The sequence below is a fragment of the Lynx rufus genome, unplaced genomic scaffold (genome assembly GCF_022079265.1).
Source record: "Lynx rufus isolate CCGP_SWC_20201006 ecotype Redwood Valley unplaced genomic scaffold, mLynRuf1.p SCAF_2, whole genome shotgun sequence".
NCBI classification, from domain to species: Eukaryota; Metazoa; Chordata; class Mammalia; order Carnivora; family Felidae; genus Lynx; species Lynx rufus.
In genome coordinates, this window is record NW_025814834.1 from 66,567,126 (window position 1) to 66,587,776 (window position 20,651).

General features: G+C 35.6%; 1 protein-coding gene across 3 annotated transcripts in view; it reads left to right on the forward strand.

Moving 5' to 3' along the window:
- Positions 1-20,651, forward strand: part of SCN9A (sodium voltage-gated channel alpha subunit 9) — a 99,340-nt gene that overhangs the window by 64,985 nt on the left and 13,704 nt on the right. For all 3 annotated transcript variants that reach the window (XM_047083900.1, XM_047083902.1, XM_047083901.1), the window contains exons 18-21: positions 8,518-8,672; positions 12,524-12,697; positions 16,259-16,381; positions 20,060-20,341. In XM_047083900.1, the coding sequence (XP_046939856.1) occupies positions 8,518-8,672; positions 12,524-12,697; positions 16,259-16,381; positions 20,060-20,341 (734 nt within the window). The remainder of the gene's footprint in view (positions 1-8,517; positions 8,673-12,523; positions 12,698-16,258; positions 16,382-20,059; positions 20,342-20,651) is intronic.

Sequence of the window (20,651 nt, forward strand, 5' to 3'; positions counted from 1 at the left end):
ACATCTATTTCTGTGTTGTTTGACTCTTAAATTATCATCTTTCCCTCTGACCTCATACTTGAGTTCCAGGTATGGTCATCTCCACTGGTTGCCTTTAAACATGTGAGGTAAAATAAGTTTGAAACAAAGTTTAGTGAGTTCTCCCCCATGTAATTCACAGCTTCCTCTGGTCTTTCTCTCATTTAGTGACATCATGATCTATCCTGTCTCTCAAGCTAAAGACTGATTCAGCCCTGACCTCTTTCTTTCTAGCCACAAGTTGATTACAGAAACCACAAGTTGATCAGAAACTCTGGGGATAAGGTGTACATCCTCCAGAGGATTCTAATGCACACTAGAAGCTGAGAACCATTGGTCTATAGGATAAAACCTGAGTCCTTAACATAGCATTTAAATCCCTTTGCATTTCAATATCTTCTTTTCTAACAGTATCTCCTTTGATTCCTTTTCACTTTCTGACTTACTGAACTTACTACTTCTGGAATTTTTCAGGGATTTTATTCAAAGTAGTGACTTTGAACTTGACCTGTGAATTTATGCAATATTTTCTAATCAAATATTGCATTATTCAAGTAAAAACACAAACCTATACTAGAGTTGCAGTATAATACAATAACATAGACCAGAAGCTTTAGAGCCTGATAAACATGACTTCTAACTGGCCTACTGCTAATTCTCTGTGAGACCTTGAGCACATTTTTCAATCTTTTTTTTTCCACATTTTTCAATCTTAAATCTCAGATTCCTCATCTGTAAAATAGATACAACAATCACATCTGAATCATAGGGATATTGAGGACATTAAGTGAGATAACACAAATTAATTACCACAGTTCCTAACATCCTTCTTCTCCTTTTTTTTTTATTTTTAAAAATATTTTGTTGACAATCCTGTATAGTTCTGATAGCACAGGGTTGATGCTGATGACTTGGTATCTATTATTCTCAGAATCAGTATTTTTTGTAGAAATCATTGACTTGTGTTCATCCTCTATGATTTTCTCAACCTGCTTCCTCTAGCACTCATGTGTGAAAAAAATGCCTGTCAAATAAAGAAATCTTCTAACTACAATGGGTACATGAATATTCTTTAAATACAAGCTAAATTTCATTTTATGTGAGAAGCAAACAAGTATCGCACCCAACTGGTAGAAATTTTGTGTTTGCTGAAATTAGTACCATAAGCAAAACAGTTTCCTTTAAAGTGTTTCCTTTACAAAATTAAAGAATTTCATCAGGTGTTGCTTATTTCTCAATAAATTGATTAGCACCATTAAATATGTACAGATACAACCAAGATTTCCTCTATACTTTTTATTAATGACCCTAACTTAAAATTCTAGGATAACTAGAAAGAAGTTGGGTTTATCAAACAAATTATGTCTTCAAATTAGAAAAGAGCTTTAGAAAAACTTAAACCCTCTGCAGAAAGCATTAATGCTAAGCTATTTCAGACTGTAGTTGCTATTTTACTGAGATTAAACTTTACAAAAAGTTTATTCTAGTCCTACAAAGCTCTAATGAGAATAGTTATGTGAGTCCTTTGAGATTATTCATAACTTCTGAATTGAGTCTAATGTATAAGAGGTATTATAGAAACACATTTTCAGATGAACTTTGACCTTAACAATTGAAAATTTACTGAGGGCCAAAGTTTCAGTTACACAGGTAAATATATTCTGAAGAGCTACAACAACGTGACTATAATTAACAATACTGTATTGTATACTTCAGATTTGCTAAGAGGGTAGATCTTAAATGCTCTCATCACAGATGTAAAGAAGCAATTTGTAATCGTGTGAAAAGATGGGCTATGCTAATTAACTTGACTGTGATGATTATATTACAACGTATACTTAATATCAAATTATCAATTCATGTACCTCAAATATATACAGTTTTAAATTATCAGTTGTACCTCAGTAAAGCTGGGAATGGGGGATGAATAGGCAAAATCAACCTACAATGATAGAAGTCAGACCAGTAGTTCCTTCTAGAGGGTGCAGACTGAGAAAGAACATGGGGGTGGGAGGGGGGCTTTCCTGGGTGCTTAAAATGTTATATCTTGACCTACATGGCTATTATATGAGTATATTAATCTATATATTTATAATTGGTATACTATACTAAATATATGTGCTACCTCAATAAAAAATTTAAATGGGGCACCCAGGTGGCTCAATCCATTGAGCATCCAACTTTGGCTCAGGTCATGATCTCATGGTTCCTGAGTTTAAGACCCGCCTTGGAATCGCTGCTGTTGGCGCAGAGCCTGCTTGAGATCCTCCGTTCTCCTCTCTCTCTGCTCCTCCCCCACCCATGATCTTTCTCTCAACAATAAATAACATTTAAAAAATTAAATAAACAAATAATTTTTTTTAAAACAAAAGACAAGAAAATTTATGAGGAAACACACATCTGTGAGTCACATCGCTCTGAGCAGCTAGAAACTTTTTATACTTGCTCAACCTGCTGAGCTAAGAAGCTCAGCCTGGTAAATCAAACAGGGCATCCAATTTGCTGAGCCTCTCACCATCTATCCACTTAATTATTCTTTCATCCAATCAGCAAATAATCATTAAACAACTTCTGTATTTCAGGCCCAGGGTGCTCACTGGAGAGAGATAGAGCAGTGAAAAAAACAATGTCCCTTGCCCAAATAAATATTTAGTAGTAAATATTTAATAGGACAGATAAGTGATACATGGAAGAGGTCAGTGGTGGTTAGGAGTTTTTTTGTTTGGGGGACGGTGGGTGGAGAGCACTACTTTAACATGATGAAACCCAGTATAGAGTTTATGAAATGCATCACGAGAACAAATTAATGAAACCACCCAAAAGAAATAGCATTTACCCATGGGGACCCATTAAAATGTTTGAGAGGTTCTCTGTTATGTTTACATTTAGTTAATACTCCTTTTAAAAAAGAAGATGTGATAACATTGCCAACCAGCTAGGTTGGAAATCTCTTAGGATATGCCTTTGCATAAAAGCCAGACAGTCAGTTGAGCACTCCTGCCTCAAAATAAGAGTAAGAAACTCTCTGAGGTGTTATAAATCCTGAGGGCAATATTTATAAACTTTTGTCTCAGATAAAAATCTTACTTTTCTAATTAGAACGTATAGTGCCTTGTCTTGCCTAAATCTAAAATCCTAAGAATAATATTTCTCTTCAATTTTAAGACTGACAAAAATAAATCTCAGATAGTAAAATCTTAAAAGGGAAACTTTCTTCTCTGGTAAATTATACTTGAGACAGATAGATTCTGTTCTGCACAAGATCTTTGTTTTTATTTTAAGATAATTTATAAAGTCTAAAGCATTAAGTTAATATAAAAAAAATACTACCATCCTAAATTTTTTCACTCTACTGTTTTCTTTTGCTCAGGAAGAGATTTTCTGGGAGTCAATTTTTGGTCCTACCTTTTTACTATTCTCCCACATTATTTTATAAAATATTCTAGGGGCACCTGGGTGGCTCAGTCGGTTAAGCATCCAACTTCAGCGCAGGTCATGATCTCATGGTTCACGGGTTCAAGCCCCACGTTGGGTTCTTTGCTGACAGTTCAGAGCCTGGAGCCTGCTTGGGATTCTGTGTCTCCCCCTCTCTCTCCCCCTACTCACTCACTCTCTCTCTCTCAAAAATAAATAAATATTAAAAACATGTTTTAAAAGCCTCCAAAATATTCTAACTTTATTAAGTGCATTTGAGAGGTATGGTGGTTGTTTAAATACAATGAAGATAAATTCATTCAGATCTGAGGTTATGTTAACTATGATTAATGTTGGATAAATGAAGGCACATGTATATTTCCTATTCATTCTGGGCTTTTTTTTTTCATCCAATCTAATCCAATTTCCATCCAAGTTTTGTAAATTCTAGAATTTGCAGAGATACGATCTTTCGGATCATGACTAATGCTTGGATTATTTTAGAACTACATTTGGAGGGGAATTATGTCTTTTAAGTCAACTATACATGACATATTCAGCCATGTAGAAGAATATGGTTAAGTACCGTGAGCAGAAATGAAGGGCATAACTGATAAGTTTTAGCCTTCTTGGAGCTTAAGTTTCCAGAGAGAAAGGACAGGAACACATAAAATGCACACAATCGCAAAAAACAGAGACTTTTGAGAAACAAAATAAAACATAGCTTGCTACATTTTTATAGTGCTGGAAATTAAAGTGCCAGATATACCTCATATTACTTGGATCAATGAACTAATTTCATTTTAGAATCATAAAAGAAACCATAATAAGACATTGCCTAAACAGTACAGTTCAAGAGAATTCTAGTTTTGTTGTTTCAAGTCATACACTTTATGATTATCTGAGTTATTACTTGAGAGGCTCAGTATTTTTAATTAAATATATTGTTTTATAAAACAGGACTTTTTTTTTTTAATGGCTAACTTGCATACCTCTGAAACAAGTATCTAAAAAGTGCTCTCCCACCTTTTTGCCTTCCCTCCAGTTGGAAGGAAAAACATTTTTTTCAGTGATTTTTTTTTTTATTGAAGTATAGTTGACACACAATGTTATGTTAGTTTCAGGTGTACAACATAGTGATTCATCCAATGTATACATTATGTTAATGCTCACCACAAGTATGGCTACCATCTATCACCATACAGTGCTCTTCTATGTAGTATCGACTGTATTCCCTATGCTATACCTTTCATCCTTGTGACTAATTCATTTCATAAGTGCAAGCCTGTACCTTCCACTCCTCTTCATGCCTTTTGCCCATCCCCCCACTCCCTGCCCCTGGAAACCATCAATTTGTTCTCTATTTACGGGTGTGTTTCTGCTTTGTGTATGTTTGTTTATTCATTTGTTTTTTAGATTCTATATGTAAATGAAATCATAGTATTTGTTTTTCTCTGACTATTTCACTTAGCAGAATACTCTCTAGATCTATCCATATTGTCCTAAATGGCAAGATCTCATTCTTTTTTTATGGTTGGGTAATAACCCATGATATGTATATATACCATATCTTCTTTATACATTTATCTGTCAATGGACGTGGCTATTTTAAATAATGCTGCAATAAACATAGGGGTGCATGTATCTTTTCAAATTTGTGTTTTTGTTTTCTTCGGGTAAGTACCCAATAGTGAAATTATTGGATCATATAGTGTTTCTGTTTCTAACTTTTTGAAGAACTTCCATACTGTTTTCCACAGTGGCTGCACTAATTTACATTCCCACCAGCAGGGCATGATGGTTGTGAAAGGAAAATTTTTAAGAGAGAAATGAATTGTAGTTCCTCTTTTTTCAGTTCTTCCTCTTTTTCAAAGTAATTGTGGGTTTTTTTTTAAATCAACTTCAATTTTTTATATTTAATTTTTAAAATTTCAGTCATTATCTTTCTGGGTCTCTCTTGGTCATGGTTCTGTTCAGAACCTTATTACTCCCTGACTTATTTACTGCCTTACTTATTTACTTATTTACTTATACATCTCTCCCACTTCCACTCTGTCTCCTTCTCCTTCAAGGTTTTCTCTTATTCCACCTGTCCTAGTGGGGTACAGGTAAATGTTTCACCACTGTTCTCCAAGAAAAATAAAGTATGAATATGTACCTCAGTTTATTATGAATTTTATAGATATAAAGGATGTGTGGCACATGATTTACAAGTAATAATATAAACAATATTCCTGTTGTACATTCCATATAGCTCATTGATTCTCACAGAATGCTTTTGTTAGATTTTAGTAAAATTTGGTATTTATAGATAATCAATGGTTGCAATTGATGAACAAGTATAGTTTTAACCCGAAGGTTGGTTGGTATTTTCATTTATGTTAATCAGTAACGTGAAAGTGAGACAAAGAAACTATATGCCAGAACTTCACTCATTCATCAATGATGTTTGCAAATCTCAGATAATAGAATTTGAATAACGAAAGAATATTTCCTCAATTTTTTGTGCTGTTCATAGTGTCATGGCTATGAATATGATACTCATTGTTTTATATATTTTACTAACAGTTCTTCCATTACTTTATTAAGTTTACTCTAGAAAACCAACAAGCCCTGGTTTATAGCATTTGATGACTTTTGTAGTGTAAAGATACCCACCATGGCTTATTTCAAACTACTGATGTGACTTCACCAAATGTGGAGTTGGGAAGAGACGACAGTAGTCCAAATTTTCCATAATCCAAATAGAATATACACATATACTCAAGAGCACAGATAAACTGAAATGATTAGAAAGTGATATGTTTTAAGTGTTTCTTATCCTTTCAAAAGTAAGTTATAATTTCAGGGTGCCTGGGTGGCTCAGTCGATTAAGTGTCTGACATGGGCTCAGGTCATGATCTCGCAGTTTGTGGGTTTGAGCCCTATGTCAGGCTCTGTGTTAACAGCTCAGAGCCTCGAGCCTGCTTTGGATTCTGTGTCTCCCCCTCTTCCCTGCCCTCCCCCACTCACACTGTGTCTGTCTCTCTCTCAAAAATAAACATTAAAAACAAACAAATAAAAAAGGTAAGCTATAGTTTTAAGTTCACATAATTTAATGCTTGAGGATTGCTGCATTTAACAACAGGCTCACAAAAATTCCTGACAATTGAACAATGAGTTATCAACAGCCTGGGTGAACTGGCTCCAGCATACCATTGCATTCTGTTCCTTAATATTAGCTGTTCTAAGATGTTCCAGACTTGGCCCTTTTTTCTCTCCTTATCCTAAAATATATTTTTTTGTGTGACCTCAAAACTGTTCTTTCCTAGCCCAGACTTACCCCCTGAGCTGCAGATTCAGACCTCCAGATATCTGCAGGATATTGGTATTTGGAAGTCCCACCAGCATCTCAAACTCAAACTCTGCCAAGTAGCTCCCACACTTTTGTTCTTCATTTCATTGCTGACCTTCACCCAGTTGTTCTGGGAGTCCTCCCTTTCTCTAACATCACATATCCAGTAAGTCTGTAAATCCATCTGACTTTACCTGCCAAACATGTCTTCAATCCGTTATTGCTCTAGAAACTAGAAGTTGCCATAACCTGCCCCTCTTGTTAAGGCTACTATACCAGAATCCTAAATGGTTTTCTGGCTCTGAGTCCTTCTACACCTTCGATCTCCTTTTTCTTCTCTTCCAGATTATCCTCCATTCAACTGTTGACATCTATTTAAATTGCATCTGCCTATATCATTTTCTGCTTGCAACCTTCCACATACTCCTCATCATCTCTAGGATATACACCAAACTCCTTCATGTGGTAGAAAATGCTTTCCATAATCTGACCAATTTCTCTAACCTCATTTCTCACCCATGCCTCTTGTATACACTGTGCTTTCATCACCACTCTGAACTGCTTATAATTCCTATGCAGAACACATTTTGCTTCCTTGGCAGGGCAATCCACCCATAGTATTTTTGGCTAGTACTTTGACTCAATTCAGGCTCCAGCTCTTCCTTCCACAAAGTTCCAACCTCTCCTGAGCAAACAAGCCAGGTTAGGTAGACTTCTTCCATGCTACCAAATAACCCCTTTACATCTGTGGTTTCAGTTGCTTTATCCAGTTACAGTCATTTATTTCTATATTTATCTGCCTAATCAAAACCAAAAATAAATTCCCTGAGGAGAAGAAATTATATACACAGCTAAGTATACAAAAGATAAATGGTTAAAAAATTTTAAATTAAATGTTCCTCAACTTACCAAAGCAGCATGTTTTATATCTATGATTACAAAGACAGAGTTGTTTTTATTTTTTTAACATTTTTTTAATGTTTATTTTTTTGAAAGTGAGAGAGAATGCAAGTGGGGGAGGGGCGGACAGAGAGGGAGACACGGAATCCAAAGCAGGCTCCAGGCTCTGAGCTGTCAGCACAGAGCCTGACACGGGGCTCGAACCCACCAACTGTGAGATCATGGCCTGAGCCAAAGTCAGACATTTAACCGGCTGAGCCACCCACATGTCCCAAGTTGCTTTTAACATAGAGTACTTGAAACAGTTTTACCTGAATATTCTAATGAAGATCTATTTCTTTTGAACATAATTTTAGAAACTTCTACCAATTCTCTTAATATTATCTAGAATGGTGCTTGGCACAGTTTTTTTTTTTTTTAATAGAGTGGAAGTAGCAGAAATTGTAGATGAGATCCACATCAAGCAAAATTAGTTTGTCAGCAAAGAAAGTCCTGAAAAGCATTTTGTCCTCAGATTTAGTTTAATATTCATTCATTCAGAGTTCACCACGTATTGGCACAGTATGAGGACTGCAATAATGGAAGAAAAAAAAAGTGGCCTAAACATCATGGAAGAGATTGACAAGAAATCAAGGAAGTACAGAAGACAAGAATACATTTTAAGTTAGAATCATTGACAAGTTATTTTTAATTGAATCTATTCAAGTTGAATCTATTTAAAGCTGCATTGTAAATGTTAGCAATTATTCTGTTGAGGGACATCACAGGGAAAGCTTCACATTAAATAGGGTATTTTAAGCATTTTATTTATTCTGAATATCAAGATTTTACATGAATGTCTCTCTTGCCAGGTTGCGTGCAGAGATTCCCATGCTGCCAAGTTGACGTAGAGTCAGGGAAAGGAAAAATCTGGTGGAACATCAGGAAAACCTGCTACAGAATAGTTGAACACAGTTGGTTTGAAAGCTTTATTGTTCTCATGATCCTGCTCAGCAGTGGCGCTCTGGTAAGTGATATGACACCTAAAGCAATCTCTTGAGTAAGTCAGTAGTTTTAATAAATGAGTTGGAGGATAAAAATAACATGGAAAGTTGTTTTGCCTAAAAATGAAGCCCTATAATTAGTGCTAGGACAAAAATTTAGCTTAGTTCAGTAAATATTTGCTGAGCACTACTACATGGCCGGCATTATTCTTGCTGTCTTGAATGTGAAGGTGGCTAAGATCCAGGTACTTTTCTCAAGAGAGCACTGGGGAGAGAGGCACAAGTGATTACCGCACTGGGATGTGTTTGTAAGTGAGGAATATACTTGATAAAGCTCTGTAGCAAGAGACGAACTATTGTCTGCTTGGAATTTAAGAAAGATAGTTGATGTTGTGCGAGATCTAGGAAGATTAACAGGGATCCTCCAGAGAGACAGGGTGGGCTGAGGGGAACAAGTGTACAGGGATAAGGAAGCATAAAAAATCAGGAGGTATTCAGCACATTAAAAGTTGCCAACCTGTAGAAAGTGATGTTGGAGGAAGAGCAAACACAGGAAAGAGAGTGGTAACCACAGGTACTGTGACAAAGACAGTCAGTGTCAGCTTATGAAGATCTTGAAACACAAGCTGTAATATTAGGGTGAGAAAGGGACACATTCTTATTCTTGCACATATATCAAGCACTTTCTATGTGAGTTGAAAGCACTTTCTAGGAGAGTTTTGCACTCCCTGAGCCTTTTCTTACTTATTTGTCTTTCCTGCTGACACGACCAGAAATGAACCATTAGAAGCCCAGTTCCAGCTAGAGATACCACTGGAAATTCCACTATACTGAAGACACAATACTCAAGAAAGTTGTAAATTGCCTCATAGATAGTCTTCATGAATTTTGGATTTTACTCTACTTATAAGAAATTAACCTGTTGCTGTTTCATGGATGCTGGTAGAAGATAGGAGACTTCCAAGTCAGAGACAAAGAATTTTATTTCTCATGATTTTGGAAGCAACATGAACTTCAACATGTTTATGTTGGTCCTGCTAATCCCCAAGTCTCATGAGGGCATGGCAGGGGGGTAAATGACTGGTGCACACACAGTGGTTTAGCATCACAGCTGAAGAGCCCTAAATTTAGGGAACCCTGTCCTTTTATAGCAAGCAGTATGCAACCTTGCTTTTTGTCACAGAGACACTGTCTCTATTCCTCAAGGTTGCTTGTTGCAAAAACAACCCTGAGAAATAGCCAGAGTGAAGCCAGTCAGGGCCTTGCATTCTTGGCCTATCCAACAAGGACATGCAGGGATGCACGGGGCCCACAGTGGATGACTTCTCCTGAAACAGAAAATGAATTTTAAAAAATGCTACTCTTCTTATCTGGTGGAATGCAAGTAGGAATCTAATTCCTAATACCTAATGAAGTTTATTCTGTGCTGAGGCACGCATGAGACTGAGACTGTTAGAAAGGAGAGAAAAAAAAAAATTAAACAAAAGTTTAGAGTAATCCCTGATTCAAAATGTCCAAAGGAAGATGACATTTTTGGTAAGAGGCGCTTTCAAAACTGAAATTCAAGTGAATTATATGAAGAAGAAAAGAGAAAGGTAGTTTAAGAAACTGCTGTTTTTACTCAGGGAGTTTGCCAGTTGAGCTAGATTTTTAAAATACCTGTCTGTAAAATAAATGAAAGGTAACAATTCAAATTCAGTACATATTTATTATGCTTCAAGATATTTATATAGGTTTTTTCACTTAATATTTAAACAATCCTGTGAGATTATGATTATTTTGCTTATTTTACCAATGAGGAAGCAGGGAAGAGAGTTTAAAAAGTTAGTTAATGTCCTAAAGCTAGTAAACAACACACTCATACCTGAGGTCTAAAATCAAAGCTACTATATATTTTCACTGATTTGTGGTTCCTCAAAAGGGAGAGTACACACCACATAAAAACAAATGAATAGTAACTGAAATGAGTAACAGTAAGACCTACACCCCACATTGGTGGAGCTCATATAATGATGTCCTTGCCTCCTTGCTCCCACAGTCACATAACTAGTCCTGGAAGCTAGCTAGGAACACTGCAGACTGAATCCAGTTTCCAGCTCTGGGACTAGTCAGAGCAAGGTGTATTCAGGCACAGTGTTTGGCTCTCAGCATCAAGACTTGCTACCGGTCCTGCTTTCCACCTCAGTTCCAGGAATATCACTCTCGTTCTTTGTGATAAAGCCCCTTCCTTAAACTTTGCATTTCAAGGGGCACCTGAGTGGCTCAGTAGGTTGAGTGTCCAACTCTTGATCTTGGTTCAGGTCATGATCTCATGGTTCGTGGGTTCAAGCCCCACATTGGGCTCCATGCACTGACAATACAGAGCCTGCTTGGGGTTCTCTCTCTCTCCCTCTCTCTGCTCCTCCCCACGCTCTCTCTCAAAATAAATAAACTTAAAAAAAATAACTTTACATCTCAAGTACTGAAGCATTGCCATAGTTTATCTCAGTAGCTTGCCTGATTCCTCTACAACCTGGAGAAGGGAGGCCCAAAAACCCTGAAGGCTGGAAGTTTATTCTTGTACTTCAGTGCTACTGACTTTCAGAACCTCTGCTAGGTGCTAGAATCTCTTTTATCATCTTGGTAGGTCTGCCCATTGTCTATGTCCCAACTTCTCTGCCTTCTTCAATACTGATACCAACAGTTTGCAATAAGTGCCAAGGATCATTTTGAAAGTATTGATAGAAGGACTTATAATAATAAGAAGAAAGTGGACAAGCCCATGGCTATGGATGGGTAGCATAATGTCAACCACTATAAGGGTACGGGTCCTTTGACTTTCATGTTCTTCAACAAAGTGAATATTGCTTAAACAAGAAAGAGAATACTGGGGTGCCCATGTGGCTCACTTAGTTGAGCATCCAACTCTTGATTTTAGCTCAAGTCATGATTCCAGGGTCATGGGATTGAGCCCTGTGTCGAGCTCCACACTGAGTGTGGAGCCTGTTCAAGATTCTCTGTCTCTCCTCGCCTCTGCCTCTCTTCCCAGTTCATGCTCGAGAGAGAGAGAGAGAGAGAGAGAGAGAAGGAAAATCCTAATGCTCTACACCTGTTTAGGTCAGCAGTCATTTTCAGTGTCCTCACTGAGCTGAATTTGTTAAGTGTATTCAAATTATTTCCCAAGGGACTTGTGACTGTGGTCATAGAATCATCATCTGTCACTTACTAAAAGTTCTAGAAGAGTGTTAAAAGGTGCTGCATTCACAGAATGAATGTAAATAGTGATTTGTAGAGCTTAAGCTTTCAATGAATGATAAAATATTGTGCAAGATTCAAAGAAAGAAATCCTCTGTGTTCTACAGCCCTGTTAAGATACTGCATTCGTTCATTCATTGAGCAAACTTTTCCTTGTCTCCTACTGTGTTCTTGACACAGTGCTAGGCACTGGGAGTGAACACACATATAAGAACTGGAGGAGAGTCTCCAAATCCTACTGGTGGTGTGAAAGAGAGTGCAGGGTGAGAAAAATATATATGACAAGCTGATCTGGGAATCATGTCTTAAGTTATTAAGATTTATCCCATTTGGAGAGAGATAAAGGGGAGTCAGAAAAAGTGGAAATTGCTGCAAGTATGAGAGATCATGGTTCTTTTTAGAGGATTATAAAATTTATTCTTTACATCCTTTCCCTTAATCTCTGGTGCCCAGCAGTGCATACTGGTAAGTAGTCTAAAACTAAGTGTTATATAGTTGCTGTAAACCAGAAGAAAGTCAGCTAGCCCATAACAGTATTAGCTTTCAGTGGTTTCTTCACCAGAACTTTATTTCCTGTGTTTGTTATGAATCATAAGCTTTAAGTTGGATATGAATTGAAATTTGACTATTATTTTCACAGGCTTTTGAAGATATATATATTGAAAAGAAAAAGACCATTAAGATTATCCTCGAGTATGCTGACAAGATATTCACTTACATCTTCATTCTGGAAATGCTTCTAAAATGGGTAGCATATGGTTATAAAACGTATTTCACCAATGCCTGGTGTTGGCTGGATTTCTTAATTGTTGATGTAGGTACTTTGACTAAATTTTAAAAGAGGCTGTATTCTTATAAATAAGTGTTCTGAAGAACCTTCATTAATGTTGTTTGTTATCATATTTTAATTTTGGTTAGCTTCTTGTACTTTCAGACTATACATTTGTGGGTTTTTTTTGAAATATTAATATAGCCAGTAGAAATATCTCTGTAAGGAGTATTAAAAGAGAAATTATTCAATGAATGCAAATTATTTTCTGTGCCATTCTAACATTTATAATTTACTTTGCATGTGTTTTCTGCAGTAAGAGAAAATGTGAATTTATATACACGTATGTATACATAATTCAAATATCATTCCTGTTGGGAATAAGAACAAAATGAAACACTAGGAGGTGGGTGTGGGAATGGAAGAGGGTAGAGGCATAGATTAAAGAGATAAAATATTGATTTTTTTTTACAATATAAAATTAGAAAATAAGAGACAATAAGGGATGTATCAAGCTGATGTGTTAGCTGAAAGTTATGTAAAAGTGGTGACACAAAAGCTATATAACTCTGTGTTAGGGAAATGGAGAGGCATGAATTTCAAAATATTTATCTCTTTCACAATGAAAAGGAAAACCAAAATGAGTCACACTCTTGTCCCCACCTGAAACATCCAACCTACCCTTAATCTCTGGAGTGGCAATGGAACAGAAAAATAGGCATTGACAATGTCAAGTAATAAATTCAGAGAACTGTTCAACACTTGAATGATGGAAAATATATAAGCAAGGTTAAGTTTACAAATTATTTTTAACAAAGCAAAAATATTTTTTTGGGAATCTTGTTGAAATAAGAAAGAGATCCTAAAATAGCTGTGAGATTAAGGCATCACAAATAGAAATGGTGCAACATCCAATTTATTCTTGTTTAGTGTTCTCTGTTTTATTTTATATTTTAATAGTATAATTTAATAATATATCACATATAATAATTATGTTATTATATTTTATATTATTTTAAAAGGCTTTTTTAAGTTAATTTTTGACCTCAATATCCAAATCTAATTTTTCTCAGAATGATTTATGTTCTTCCATCTATTACTAATTTCCCTAGATTTTCCAAAATCTAGTCTTTGTGGCTAGGGAAAGGACATCTTATAATAAGTTATAATTTTTAGGGAGTTGTTTTCCATCTGATGTCTGGAATTAGAGGGCAACATGCAAATATTTATAATGTTAACAAGTGCTCTAACATTTAACCACCAGTTTGCATCATTAAACTTTTCAGAAAAGAAAAATATAGCATCATTCATAGATATCAAAATTACAAGTAAGAATGACTATAAATAGCAAAATCTGACTACAAAATTAAAACAAAACTCATCATTTCTACTCAAAAGTTTAATTTCTCAATTGTTATCCAAAGCTTAGTAAGTTCTTTTTAACAGGTCAAAATATAAAATATTAAAAACAATAATTAACATTTTGCTTTCTATATAGGCGATATGCAAAAACAATATTTTTATTGAGATATAGGTATACATTACACCTCTTATGTTATCTTAGGCTTTCTCTGTGAGATCTGATCTCTAATTTTTGATACTTTATGTTACTGATTTCATATTGTTTGATTTTTTTTAATTTACCTTTATATATATGTTACCTAGTTACTAGATAGAAAAATAAATGGTAAGAAAGATGCTTTTGTAACATAATAGATTTAAAGAAAGGCTAAACAAAATAAGAAGAAATGATAGAAAGAATGTAGGCTTTTTCTTTTCTTTTCTCTTAACCATTAAATATGATTGGGTCTTTTATGGGTTATTATAAAATATTTAAGGTATTTAAAAACCTTTAAAAACATTATCACAAACATAGTTACTTTCATCACTCAGCCTGTGAAATAGAAGTTTACAAGTATGTATTTTAAGTTTACAAGGATGTATTTTAAGAAAGAGAGGAGCACCTGGGTGACTCATTCTGTTAAGCATCCAGCTTCAGCTCAGGTCATGATCTCAAGACTTGTGAGTTCGAACCCCACATCGTGCTCTGTGCTGACAGCTCAGAGCCTGGAGCCTGCTTTGAATGCTGTGTCTGCTTCTCTCTCTGCCCCTCCTCTGCTCATGCTCTGTCTCTCAAAAATCAATAAACATTAAAAAAATTATAATAAACATTTGAAAATTTTTTTCCTGATTAAAAGGGAATACTTGTTATCCTGATTAAAAAGTACATTTTCTTAAGTGTATTTAAGTGGAAAATAATAGACCTGAGTGACTTGGGTGAATTTCAAATGATATGAGGGACAGACAATTAGTTCTGCTGGATATATAATATAAAGGACTTAAAAATAAACAATGTTACACTGAGACATTTGGAAGGCAGCTATGCTCACTACTGTGCCACCAAACCTGCACAACATTGAGGCATTTGGAAGTAACTGTATGAGAAAGAACAAAAGTCTTCAACGCGTTTTGATTCATAAATCAGTTTACTTGTCTCTGATAGCAGGAGCAGTGAACTTGTGAGCACTGAATTTTTCTACTCTGTCAATAGTTAAATATAAGAACAATGACTCAGGTGTTCCTAGTCTTCTCTGGAAAACTTGAATCTTTTAGTCATTACTTCATTCATAATGAAAAGCTGCATTCTGGACATTGTTCTTAGACATTACTTCCTGCTACACGCAGTGTAACAACAAATGAATATTTTAAATGGAACGCACTCAGAGACTTCATGCATTTACAGATCCAGATGTAAGGTCATTGAGGAGCTCATTGCTCTATTACCAAAATGTGTATTGATTTTATTTCTGTCCATGATCTTTCTTCTAAGATAGTTTATTGTAAGAACACTAATTTCTGTTGCATACTGATCATGGTAATTGTGGCAGGTCTCACATGATGAAGGTCCGTATGTCTGTGTTGATTGCAAAGCCAGTGAGATCATCTACTTTTTGCTCTCTTCAATACAATTGAGATTTTTCTCCCAGTGTCTATTACTAGGTAAATCTTTTTGGTGCCAGTTCTGATAAATCACAAGGCAGAACAGCCTTGTGGGGAATTAACTCCGTCTCAAAATCATGAGTCTTCAAAACGCTTTTGAATAATGTTTAACTGAGACATAGGTTTGGCTGAATTAATGCCACACTCTTATGACTTAGCTTCAAAATCACACACTTTCTTATGCCCTGGGTTTTATTATAATTGAAATTTTGATAGTTGCTCTAATTAAATGCATAGCATAAATGTATAACATAAGTTGCTCTAATTAAATATATAGCATATCTAATTAAATATATCAAGCATAAACATATTAATAAGCAATTATATGATCATTGACTACAAACGTGTAAAAAGAATGTGTGATTTTTATTCAGGCTAAGAAACTACTTTCCTTCTATTACTTCTTTTATTTTCATTAACCTTTCTTTAAATATATTTCCTTAACAAAAGCACATCTTACCTATTTTTAGCCAATGACTAGACAATTTGATATTTAAAATCATATTATTCTTATTGGTCTGCTGTTAGTGATCTTTGAATTTGACTTTTCCTCTTTATGCTTTATTATTTCATTGAAATGATTAATGAAAATTTTATTTTTTGTAGGTTTCTTTGGTTACTTTAGTCGCAAACACTCTCGGCTACTCAGACCTTGGCCCCATTAAATCCCTTCGGACACTTAGAGCTTTAAGACCTCTAAGAGCTTTATCTAGATTTGAAGGAATGAGGGTAAGAAAATGCTAAACGTTCTAGTATAATATTCTTATTTTCTAAATGGAGTATAAAGTATGAAAAATAAGTATGTAGAAATTATGGACTGTTTATATACACATATATGTATGTATATATATAGATGTAATGTTTATATATGTGTATAGATATGCATATACACAGTATTCAGTGCATATTGTTTAACAAAGAGTAAATCAAATACAATAATGCCTCCTTCACGTAATACTGTTAGGCAGTAATCCAAATAAGTGACTTCTCCCTTTTTAAATGAAAATCTTCCCTGTGCTAGGAAATTTAGGTGAAGGGGACACTATTAGTTCTGATAACATCTCCCAAATACCAGTCATCAAGGACTTGCCTGTATCAGGTGTTCAAAAAATATATTTTTTTAAAGAGCTACCCTGGTAGGAGTCATAAGAAAAATCAGGGAAGTCAAGGGGCATCAGCCACCACCTTAAATTTCATCCTTAAAATAAATGTTTCAATAATAGTTGAATGATATCCAAATTGCATTTGAGAAAACTAAAGCTCTGAAAATTTACTGAATTTGCACAAGACGGCATGGTGCCTGAAAAGAGACCATTTTGCAGAGACAAACAAGGTGAGAAAAATAATTACTAGCAACCTAGCTTTCAGAGCTGTATTAAACCAGCAACTTCATAAAATACATGCGGGACAATGACCTTATTTTCTCTAAATAGTCCATATCCTCACTTATTTCTGCTCTCCTCAAATTTATTTTTTTACCAGGTTTATACCTGCTTTCTCATGCTTCTGTCGTTCTCTTGGCTGAGAGTGCTTCTCCCTGCCCTGTCTCAACCCTAGCTCCCCAATATAGCAGACACCTACCCAGCCATTAAGCCCTAATTTATATTTGCTTTGTCTCTTCACCACCAGGCATAAGTGATCATCCTCCCTTTATGTTCAGACACACAAAATCCTTATTATATTATTTTGTACTTGTTTATCTGACTGCCTCTCTACCTGTAGTCTCTGAACAACTTAACACGCAGATTAGTCTATCTCACTGAAGTGTGATCTACAGACCAGCCATCAGCATCATCTAAGAATTTATTAGAAATGCAGATGCCCAGGCCCTCCTCCAGACCTACTGAATCATGAACTCTGGGGTGGGGCTCAGAAATCTGAAGCCTCAGGTGAATATCAGAGATCTTTTAGTCTAGCAGATCTTCAGGGTTATCCCTGCTAAACTATGACTGTCATGTCTAGTGTTGAATGCATCCAATGTATAATGGCTCCAGTGTATGTGAGAGATCATAATTATACACAAATATTCATAAGTGTAATTCAATACTTTTATCATATAAGAATTGAAAAATTAAAGTTGTGTTATCACACAGAAAGATAGTATTGGAATCCATTGGCATTAACTTCGTTTTTTGAGCATTGGTAGAACGTTACAATTGATCTGGAACTTATGACTCCTATCTGGACTCACACAGACCATCTACTGCATTTTCTTGAACAAAGAATGTATTTTACCCTACAATCTACTTCCCTCAGCAATTAAGCTAGCCCATTATTCTACCCTCTTTGCTGTTTGTTTTTTATCAATAATTGGAGAATGTTTTAATAGATTTGGAGGAGCAGATATATCTCTGTAGCATTTATTAACCACATAAAAGGATATGTTCCTTCCCACTGCAGGATCATTCTGAAGAGTAAATGAAATGATGATTTGAGGCATTATGTAGTTAGCTTCCTTTGAATCTTGAGGATCTCAAGCTTATTGACTTTCCCAAATGGCTGCTCATCAGACCGATATGTACCTATCTCCCTCAGAGACCACCATTACTCACATTCTTTCAGCAAACATTTTAAACACCAACTATGTGTCAGCTATTAGGCTATAAAAAGAGTACAATGGTGAAGAGACCCCAGTCCCCCAAGACTGAGTGGGGACAAAAGTCATGGAGAGACAGACAGGGAAACAGTGGTTACTCTATGACATCTGCTATGAAATGGTAAGCACACAGTACTACAGGACCATGGAAGCTAGAGTAGCTACCTTGGGAAGTCTAGGAAGGCCTCACAAGGAGGTGACTTCGGAGCCAGGACTGAAATAGTGGGCCTCAACCCCCAGGCACCTAGACATTCCAGGCAGAGATGCTAGCTGGTAGAGAAACATAGGGTTGAGTGTGCAAGGCTTCTTTGAGCAAGGACTAGAAGGAAAAATGTGCCTCAGTGATAAGCACAGTGTGGAGGTTAGCAGGAAGTGAGGATGAAAGCATAGGCTTGAACAAGAGTTGACCACTTTGAACTTTATTCTCTACTCCTGTGTTTCCTAACCCTTTTAGTGTCACGTACACTATAAGGATCTCATAACACTATGAATCATCTCTTCGTTAAAAAAAAAAAAATACAACCATGATGTTTTTCATAGAATTTTATACTGGCATGGAAGCTCAGTGGCCCACAGACCCTACGGTACTATTGCTCTAGGTCAGAGGTCAACAAACTAAAGCCCACGGGCTGATTGCCTGTTTTGTAAAGGAAGTTTTATTGCCTCTCAGCCATGCCCATTTGTTTATAATCTATTGCTACGGGAGCAGAATTGAATACTTGCAACAGAGAACATATAACCCTCAAAGCCTAAAAATACTTAAGAAAATGCTCACCAACCCCTGCTCTAGAAAATCTCAAAGATGGTCAAAGATTCTTAATGTTTCACTGCTTGGAAAAAAGAGGGAGCACAGTGCTCTCACTTAACAAATTAGTCTTTAACACATTTGGACTCAAATACAAACTAGAGCTGAAATATAAAAAGACAGGTAGGTTTCGAAAGATGGGGTAATTAAGAAAATCTGGAGAGTGATAAATGCTACAATAGTCTCCATGCAGGAAAATTGGAATGGCAAGAGGCACCAGTGATTAATAGCAGTGGAAATGCTGAAAAGCTGAAATAAAGGAAGTATTAACTAATGATAAACTATTTCATTTTTATTTTAACCAAGGCAAGCGTTATCTATATTTAGCCAAGGACTTATATATAAAGTATATTTAGAGCTAGAATAATAAATTTGAACAGATGGCTCTCGTTTTGTAGATGAAGAAACTGAGGTCCCAAGGTCTTAATTGAATTCAGCACCATACAACTAGCAGAACCAATTAAATATAAGGGGTTCATACGCTGAAAGACTCCCAACCTTAACTCCAGCTTATATACACCAGTGGTTTCTCTATATAGGAGAATTTTAGCACTGACAAATCTAGGGCTAGCACTGACCTTTAAATGTACATTTTATTTATTTTTTATCATTTATGCTTAGAAATTTCTTTTTTTTTCCCTAGATTATGCAGATTTTCGACTTCACCTTACATATATCAGGTTTTTGGTTTATTATTTTTATTTTTTCATTTATTTAAGCTATGGTATCATTTTTAGCTACTTTGTTTTTCACTGTTGCTAATACTTTCAATGTGTTTATCAACTATTTTAAGTAAGCTTATTGATCACAGGGCTCCTGTCTCGTTTGTCTTGGTTGGCATACTACTAAGCATAGATAGTTAATACATGTTGCTTGGTGATTTGATGTCTTAAACATGTAAGGGTGGCTTTTCTAATTTCCTTAATTCTGCATTGTGTTTCATTAATGTGGACCATTTAACATTTTTACTAATCCTAATCATCCTTTTCTTTCCTTTGAATACTAGGTGGTCGTGAATGCACTCATAGGTGCAATTCCTTCCATCATGAATGTGCTACTTGTGTGTCTTATATTCTGGCTAATATTTAGCATCATGGGAGTAAATTTGTTTGCTGGGAAGTTCTATGAGTGTGTTAATACCACAGATGGGTCACGTTTTCCAACAAGTCTAGTTAAAAATCGTTCCGACTGTTCTGCACTGATGAACATTAGTCAAAATGTGCGGTGGAAAAACCTGAAGGTGAACTTTGATAATGTTGGACTTGGTTACCTGTCTCTGCTTCAAGTTGTAAGTGAGCCCTGTCATGAATGCTTGATATTGTAGTGGACTCTGGATGAAGGATATAATTCATTGTTTAATCTATTAACTAGAAGTTAAAGATAATGTACTTTGTGACTTTAAAAAGAGACTTGGTCTTTCATAGAATATGTGCCTATAAAACATGTTCTGGAAAACTCTACCTCTGGAAAAATTAAAGTTCATGTGCAAAATTTTCAGGAATTGTAACAACCTGGAAATAATTAACTAGGACTAAGATTTACAATGTGACTTGGCACTATGTCCTTTTGGTGCTCGACATAGCATCTTTATATTAAAT